The sequence below is a fragment of the Bidens hawaiensis genome, unplaced genomic scaffold (assembly GCF_021521415.1).
Source record: "Bidens hawaiensis isolate Kalapana, Puna unplaced genomic scaffold, B.hawaiensis_p1.1 tig00015545_1, whole genome shotgun sequence".
Classification (NCBI taxonomy): Eukaryota; Viridiplantae; Streptophyta; class Magnoliopsida; order Asterales; family Asteraceae; genus Bidens; species Bidens hawaiensis.
The window spans coordinates 278,935-287,615 of record NW_027492389.1 but is presented as its reverse complement, the minus strand read 5'-3'; the positions used below and the strand labels follow the sequence as shown (position 1 = coordinate 287,615).

The 8,681-nt window shown below is 36.4% G+C and overlaps 1 protein-coding gene across 1 annotated transcript; it reads left to right on the top strand.

Annotated features, from left to right (window-relative positions):
• Positions 1 to 3,382: 3,382 nt before the first annotated feature.
• On the top strand, positions 3,383 to 5,847 carry LOC143549345 (uncharacterized). Its single transcript, XM_077040252.1, has 5 exons — positions 3,383 to 3,490; positions 3,603 to 3,745; positions 4,225 to 4,354; positions 4,427 to 4,618; positions 5,558 to 5,847. The coding sequence occupies exons 1-5, from the start codon at positions 3,443 to 3,445 to the stop codon at positions 5,765 to 5,767; spliced, it is 723 nt and encodes a 240-aa protein (XP_076896367.1). The 5' UTR covers positions 3,383 to 3,442; the 3' UTR covers positions 5,768 to 5,847.
• The last annotated feature ends 2,834 nt before the right edge of the window (positions 5,848 to 8,681 follow it).

Here is an 8,681-nt window from a genome sequence, read left to right as displayed (position 1 = left end):
TACTCGGGGGCCTTTTCATATTCCTCATACTGTTCATCTTCAGATTCAACAAGCAAATACCTCTTACCCGCTTGTTTACAGTCGACTTGCCGATGCACTTGAAACACTTCACCCCGCTACTACTAGCCCCCTTAGAAGTCAACCCAGTGTTGTTGACCCCCGACCTCTGTAGACTAGGCACGACACGAGGTCATCCACCACCCGACCCCGAATTTTCTTCCAACAGGGGCTGGTGACTACGAACCGCCCACCCGACGGTTTTGTTTTTCAAAAGCCAACGCTCGTTGGTGCGCCTCGGCGACTTTTAACGGATCAAAAATATTTACAGAGTCCATGATCTGAACCCTTAAAGCCCCAATATACCGAGCAACGAGTTGTTCATCGGTTTCTTGAATATCAATACGAGCAACCAAATGATAAAACTCGGTCGTATAGCCATCAACCGATCAGGATCCCTACTTCAGATGCTGCAAACGTTGATACATCAACCGTTGAAAGTTGTGAAGTAAAAATGTATCCCGCAAACACTCTCTCATCTTGGCCCATGTCACGATCTGTGGCTTTCCGAGTCTATTTCGTGTCATCTTCAATTGTTGCCACCATGTCGACGCCCTCCCATGTATCCTGGTAGCGATTAAAGGTACCCGCTTATTTTCAGGAACCTCTCGAAATTCAAACACCTATTCTACAATAACCAACCAATTAATGAACCCTTCCGGATCCAAACTAGTCCCATCAAATTCTGGGATATCAGTTTGGATCCCAGCATCCCAACGCCGGTTGCCGTCACCATGCTCTTGCCTTGGTCCCCTCTCATACCCCTCTTCGGAAGACGAACCATCATGACCAAAAATGGATTATCAAAGTCACGCCCCTCCCTGTTTTCAGGGACCTTTCTTCTACAATTCATCAAGTCAGCCATTCGATCAGTGAGTTGATCGACCACCTGATCCAATTGTTGCTCCACCCGTGCCATAAATCGTTGTTCCAACTCTCGTTCGTAAGCCTCATCGAGCGGTCTCTGTTGTCTCCTTGGAGGCATTTTTGAGCCAGGAATTCGGCTTTGATACCAACTGATGCAGCGGTATAAACAAGAATGAAGATCGAACCACGTTGATTCGGAGATACCCGTGATGAACTTCGAAACTCCCAAATCCCACCCAAAGGTTTAAGGAAAATGAAGAGAAAATTGATAATTATTAAAATTCATGTTTGTCCATTCAGATTACATAACCAGCATATAAATAAAGAGTCTAATACGAAATGGGCCTAAATGGGTCATGGGCCGAACACAAACCCAAAAACAAAAACACAAAAAGTGCTGAAAAACATAAAAAGTCCTAAAACATTATTTAGGAGGTGTTTTTGGGCTTCAGACAGGGGCCAAACCGTCGGAGGCGTTTGCCACAATGTGCTCTTCGCCTCAAGCTTCGATTTGACTGATAATAGGCCTGAAACGGATCTTCGTGGGCCAAGTTATGCCCGTTTTTGTGGGCAACCTTTTATAGCACGATCTTGGGCCTTCAAATACATAATAGCCCAGTCTTCACTACTTGGGCCCACATCATATCATAAGCTGAAAAATTCAAAAGCCTATGATGTGTATTTACTGAAAAGAGCGAGAGAAGTTGTTCATCACTCCAAATATATAAAAATTTTAAACACTGTCGAGACATGATATCAGAACATTGTCTATCTGAGGTTGATTAATCCAGAGAATATCACTAAAGCAAATGATTTTCTCAGCTCTCATATGGAGACAAGGAAATTACAATAGCTTATTACTGTTCAAGACAACGAAACCAAGAAGAAAGTTGAATAACATGTAGGACATAGGTTCACTTTTTATTTGAAATGCAATTAATATAACGATACTCTCGTTATATAAGGGAAATACCGTGTACAAAAGCGAAAAAGAAATAAATATAAAGTACAACTTATACAAATATGAATATTCAAGCCGACGTCTTTGGTAAAAGCTTCAACATAAACTTCTTGACTTAGTCTTCAACCCATTGAATATCTTCACCTTCGACTTAGCTTTCCTTGTTATGGCTATAGATTCTTGTTCTCGACCCAACTCCGTTGACTACAACAAAGATGAACGAAATAATATATTGAGCGTTGGTTGAGGCACGTATTCAATACGCTTCCCTTAACACAGATTCTGGGTCTCTACTAAAGAGTTCGTCTGTCTCCCAGGGTACAACAATCGAAACATTTTGTGTACTGCCGGAGAAGGCTCTCGCACCCGAGGTTTCATCGGATAAAATGGTGTTATAGAGTTTAAATTGAAAGGATGAAGATGATGGTTAATTAAAGAGTAGTTATCTCTTCTTATATGGAACTACTTCTCACTCTTAATTCTTTCGTTTCTATATATATACAAAATGAATCAAAATGTCATTTAAGTGCTCATACGAAAAGATTAAAAAACTCCCATTTGACTAATGACATGGGTTTATTATACAAAATAAAACCGTCACTTTATTCATGACATTTTTAATGTCATTTTAAGAGTTGAAACAAAACTCATAATATTGATCATGAAAAGACTATATCAAAATAAAACATCCATATTATTTTTTGACACAATATTTGTTATCATATATAACATATGTAACAAATTTATACTAAAATCACCCGAGTTCCACATTATTAATTTAAACCATTCAACTTCGAGCATCAATATCCTATTCATCATAGCTCCGGTTTGGACACGGATTGGTTCGTTGCAAAGCTCTCACATAGGAGAACCCAAACCCATAAATAATTAATTATATACTATAATTATTTGTGTCCAAAGTTAGTGAAAACCTATGTTTTCACTAAAAAATTTCCAACAGGACATACATCCAATTACTAAAACGAATACAATATAACTTTACCTCGTCTTTGAATTGTGTTAAATCTTAAGTTGCCACATATTTAACCACAATGCTTAAAAAAGTTTATGAGATGGTATTTTATTACAATTATCGATGAAGCCGTGAAGATATATGATGAACCGTACATTGGCATTTTTCCACCAATCGATGAAGATGTGTGATATATACAATTTTTTTTAACGACCAATGAATAACTACCCGGGGTAACCTGATGGCGAAAGACGACAAACGATCATAAACAACGCTGGGTAGCCCAAGCCCACCATCTCTTATTATCAAAAAAACACGTCGTCTATAAACCCAGTATAGTAAAATCTGAAGATTCGATCCAGCTCAAATATTTACTTTAATTCCAATGCTAGTTGTGTGGGCAACAAAATTAAACCTTTCTATAGCCAGATGAATAAAAATAGCAATAAAATAAAAATGTCATAAAACAAAATGACTTTGAGAATACGTGGTCGGTGAGTTGGAGCGTGTGGTTGTTTAAAACCCTAGCCCCAGTTTCTCTCACACATCTCACTCCCTCTTTCGCTCGCTTTCAAATTCGATCGATGGCCACTTCAGAGCTCAAGACAATTCAGATCCAACGAGACGACGTCGTAAGTTTTCCTCATTTCTTCCATCTATAAAACCATTGTCAATTGACAGCCAACTGAAGTATTCATATATATTTATAGTTTTTATGTTATGTTATGATATTGTTTGTTGCAGACATTTGATGCATATGTGGTTGGCAAAGACGATGCACCTGGAATAGTGGTTATTCAGGAGTGGTGGGGAGTTGATTTTGAGATCAAGAGCCACGCCATTAAAATCTCCCAACTTAAACCGGGCTACAAAGCACTTATACCTGAGTAATTATTCTACTAACTTTATAATAATTAAGGGTGTTAAACATGTCGTGTTTGTAGCGTGGATGATCCAACCTGACACCAACGCGAAAATTTGACATGAATTGAACACAACACGAACCCGAAAATTTGACACAAACCAAGCATGAACCATTTGAGTTTAAGCTTTTTACATTTTATTGCTTACACGTATATATAATATAAATTTACAATGTTACAACAAAACATACATAAAACAATTGCATTTTACTTCTAAATCTTATGTGAATTTTAACGTAAAATACGAAACCATTTTAATTTATTGCTTAAAAGAATTTTTAATGGGTTAAACGGGCTAACCCGTGAACCTGAAAGCTTACCTGAACCTGACCCAAACGTGAGAATATTGTGTTTGGTTTGTGTCGTGTCAGAAACTCACAACCTTATATAATATGTGCAAAGTTAGCCATATCTTATTCGTAAACCTTCTTTAATGATTTTAGTTTGTACCGAGGAAAGGTTGGTCTTGATGTTGCTGAAGCACAACATTTAATAGATGGTCTTGACTGGCCTGGTGCGGTTAAGGATATCCAGGCTTCGGTTAACTGGCTCAAGGCCAATGGCTCACAGAAGGTGAATGTTATAAATTCTAAATTTAAGTTGTTTGGTTAATACTGTCAATCTGAAGTTAATGTGTTAATATAGGTTGGTGTGACTGGATATTGCATGGGTGGTGCTCTTACAATTGCAAGTTCTGTTTTAGTCCCCGGGATTGATGCTGGTGTAGCATTTTATGGTGTTCCTTCTCCCGAGCTTGCAGACCCCACCAACACTAAAGTACCTATACAAGCTCATTTTGGAGAACTTGACAATTTTGTTGGATTTTCAGACATTAAGGTAATACATGTTGATAAAACTTAGGGGTGTGAACAGCAAAGCGGCTTGTGAACTACTCGAGAGTGTCTCACTAAAAGCTCGAATCTAGCAGAGTTTAAACGATTTCGAGCCTAAAAATATACTTGCTAAATAAATGAGTCCAAGCATGGGTCTATTAGATGTCTAATTTTTTTCCTTGTATATTTTATGTATATTTGTATAATAGTTATTAAGATATATAAAGTTATGATAAAAATAGCTGAAATAATATATATATTATGTTACATATGATACTTTTCAAAACATGATTAATTTCATATATACCCAACCATAACTAAAAATATCACATATACCCAACCTTAATGAATTTAATTACCATTCTAGCCTTTTCCATTATATATGTTTAAACTCTATTTTTTATTTGGATTTTGACCAACAACGATAAGCAAGCGAACCAAACCGTCGTCAATCCCCTTTTGTTCTCTTGACGGTAGAGTATCAAAGAATCAAATTTGTATGTTCGAACATATATTTGAACTAGAATCAGATAATCAAACATGGGAATGCGTTAAGTTTTAAAGTTTCAAAAACATAAGAGAAAATTTAATTTTTTTTAATGAATTGGGTATATTTGATATTTTAACTTCTTTGTATAGACATATATGATATTTTTAGTTTTGCATATATGAAATAGTCCTTTAAAAATAAATATGTATAAAATTTTTAAAAATATGTATAAATTAATTTATAAAAAATAAACGAGCCAAGCTCAAGCTTAAAAAACTTCTTTAGAGATAATACTTGAAACGAGCTTGAGCTCAAGCTCTCGTAAGTTAAACGAACGAGCTCGGGCTCAGGTCGGCTCGTTTACACTCCTAACGAAACTGTGAAATCATTGTGCATTAGGACATGAATGTGGCGCTCACATGATTAAATCTTAAACGTGATTAATATTGTTAGGCTGCTAAAGCTCTAGAGGAAAAGCTGAAGGCATCAGGGAAGCCATACGAGGTGCATGTGTACCCTGGTGTCGCGCATGCGTTTATGAATACGTCTCCTGAAGGTATCGCGAGGAGAAAGAGTTTGGGGATGACGGATGACAATGAAGCTGCTGCTGAGCTGGCGTGGTCTCGGTTCCAGTCTTGGATGAGTCACTATTTGTCTGCTTGAAAGTTGAAAGTTGGATGAGTCGTTATGGTCAAATTGGTTGATAATGTTGATTTTGGTTCTTATTTTATATTTCTAATGCCGAAGGTTTTTTGGTGGGTGTTTTAGAGGCTCAGTTTATTTGATCCAAACTAAATTCGACTTCGATTTTGGAATTTCCGAATCAAGTTAGCAACCGATTCGAATTAAGGTTGCGAAAAACTAATGGAATCCAAATTTGTGATTTTCAATTCGAACCAATTCAACTATCCGAGTAGTCCAGTTATCCTAAATCAATAATCAATATTCAGTCTAATAACCAATTAATTAAATTAATTAAATCTCAAAATCTAATGTCCAGTACAGTTAATCGTTTCCTCACTTGTTATGAAGTATGAACCAATTGTCTAATTAGGCCCCCCTTTAAATATTCTGGTTGTTTTAATGGTTTATTAGTTTATTAGTTTTATAAGCTGGTTTTTTTTATCTTCACTATATTAGGTTATAAACCCCATTAAAAGAAATTTCAAATAGATAAATACATATTATCTTTAATCTTACATTTGCACTATACAAAATATAGCTACAAATACAAATTACAAATCTTGAAAGACTTCTAATCAAACAACACTGTCGCGTTATCTGCATCCTCATCGTTTTTTTCCAGCCTAAACACAATAAACACAATGACCCATTTGATGAGACACACAAATCCTGACCCAACTTGGAGGTATCCTAATGCCATTTCAATCTTGTTTTCATAACCGTTCATTTCACCCTAATTTGAACTATTCACAATCATTCACATGACATAATGTGGAATCTAATAGCAATCAAATGGTCAAAGTTAGAGATTCACATGTGAAACTACACCCTCAAAAGTTTAAAAAACATATCAATTCGTAACTAAACTGAATACAAAACCCATGCATGTGATAGCCATAAAAACTTTTACTTGTCTAAACAAAAATCCCAACTTCAAAACCGATATAATTAAATAAATTTGACATTAATTATTACCTCTTTCATATAACATGTATCTGTTTATTTCCATCAAGTTAGGTAAAGTGAAAAGTTACCGAAATGTCAACAGAGTTTGATGTAAACTTTGTCATAACAATTTTTTTTATCAATATATAAGTATATAACGTTAAAGAAGTTTGTGATTCTATAAGATCCATATATATGTAGCCAATCAAAATAGTATTTTATGATGAATATATGTAATTGTAAAATAAAAGTAAAGTCATTCATATTATAAATACCCTGAAACATATAGTTCGTTACAGAATAATTGTATTATAGTAGTATAGTACCATTGTGTTGGTTGAGCAAACTTGCTGTATGCATCTATAGGGATCTCCAGACTGAAATACCTTTGTTTTGCACTCTATGCATCAGTTGTAGTTGTTGGAGGTTATCCTGAAGTTTGTAACTCTTGCAACTTGCAAGGCTGGTTCGAGTCATTCGCTGCACTTTGAAAGTTACAAGGATGTGTTTTCAATTAGGACTATTGGTGTGTGTTGTTAAAAGCATAAACATGTTTTGTTTAATTGATTAGCATTTATTTTTTTTCTATGATATAATCATATTAACCATGGGTGCGCTACTCTGAACAATAATACTTTTACTACTTATTTGAAATATGTTTTTTTAATAGTTTTTTAAGCCATTACTTGTTGGAAATATGGACTGGCTTGGTTAAGTCAACGCGGCCGACCCGGTCATTACCCGTGAGAGTTACACCTTGGGTAACGAACGTGAAATCCGCTTAAGCTTATTAACCGGGTTTGACATATTAACGAGATAATGATAGTGGGTTGGGCTTAATAGTTAGAGACGGGCTTTGTGACCCATATTAGCTTAATTAGTCATTATAACTAGTTAACATAATAACATAATAAAGAATTAAGTGAATAACCCTAGCCACCAACGGCCTCCCGAGCTCCGCCGGATATTGCCGCCGCTCGCCACTAGCCGCCGCCACTGCTGTCCGCTCTCCGCCGTTGCCGTGCACCCACTTCCGCCACCATAAACCTGATGTCGCTGCTGTCCCACACAACCAGAGCAGCCGCTGCCTCTGCCCAGAGCCACCACCGCTGTCTCTGCCACCGTGCACCGCCACCATCGGTTTTAGTCTCGTTGGTCACCTAGCGTTGTTCGTTAGCTCTCGGTGTCTCAACCGGTTATATGTTAACCTAGGTCAACTTAAATTAATTGTCGGTTTACATCAATATTTGTTTAGTTTGACTCGTACTCGTATTGTTTGAAACTGGCTCCTCTATGGCTCCTAAAAGTGATGATTATTGGTTTTAATATTCCGATGCATAATATTTTATTAATATGATTAATAACCATGAAACCTTTCAAACTAAAACCGGGTTTAATTGTTAAAGCGTTTACGGATCACCACTGGAACCCAACAGTGGTATCAGATACTTGGTTACAACATACGAGTCGAATCTGGTATTTTAACCGGTTCTACATCACAAACTACAAGGCTGTTGAAGTTTTTGATCGAGGTAAAACTTTAGGTCAATTTTGGTTTGGTCAAAATTTTATTTATTTTATTTGACCAAAATATTGCCCGATTTTATTTTTCGTTGAATATGTAAATCTGGCCCGACCTTGTTTGTTTGGTTGAATGATTTTTTGGTTTTTGGCCATATGGATGGTTCAAAAGTTGTATTTATTTTTCAGTTTTATTTTATAGTTTTTGGCCACTTTGATGGTTCAAAATTGCAAAATGGGTTTAGTTTTTCATTACTTGTATTAGTGAATTTTGTAATGAAGAAGACCCGAAAGAAAACCAAGAACGAGCTCATAGAGTTCTTGAAGTCAGTGGGAGTTACAAAGATGACGAGATGCATCAAGAGTCCATCCTTGTGGTTGTTTTGTGTTGTGGCCCATTGACCCGATTAATCTTGCTAATAGTCTC

Excerpts from the sequence above, each read along its gene's own strand:
- LOC143549345 (XM_077040252.1), top strand. The coding sequence starts at position 3,443 with ATGGCCACTTCAGAGCTCAAGACAATTCAGATCCAACGAGACGACGTC. Across the intron at positions 3,746-4,224 it reads TACAAAGCACTTATACCTGA|TTTGTACCGAGGAAAGGTTG; the intron begins GTAATTATTCTA and ends TAATGATTTTAG. Across the intron at positions 4,355-4,426 it reads AGGCCAATGGCTCACAGAAG|GTTGGTGTGACTGGATATTG; the intron begins GTGAATGTTATA and ends GTGTTAATATAG.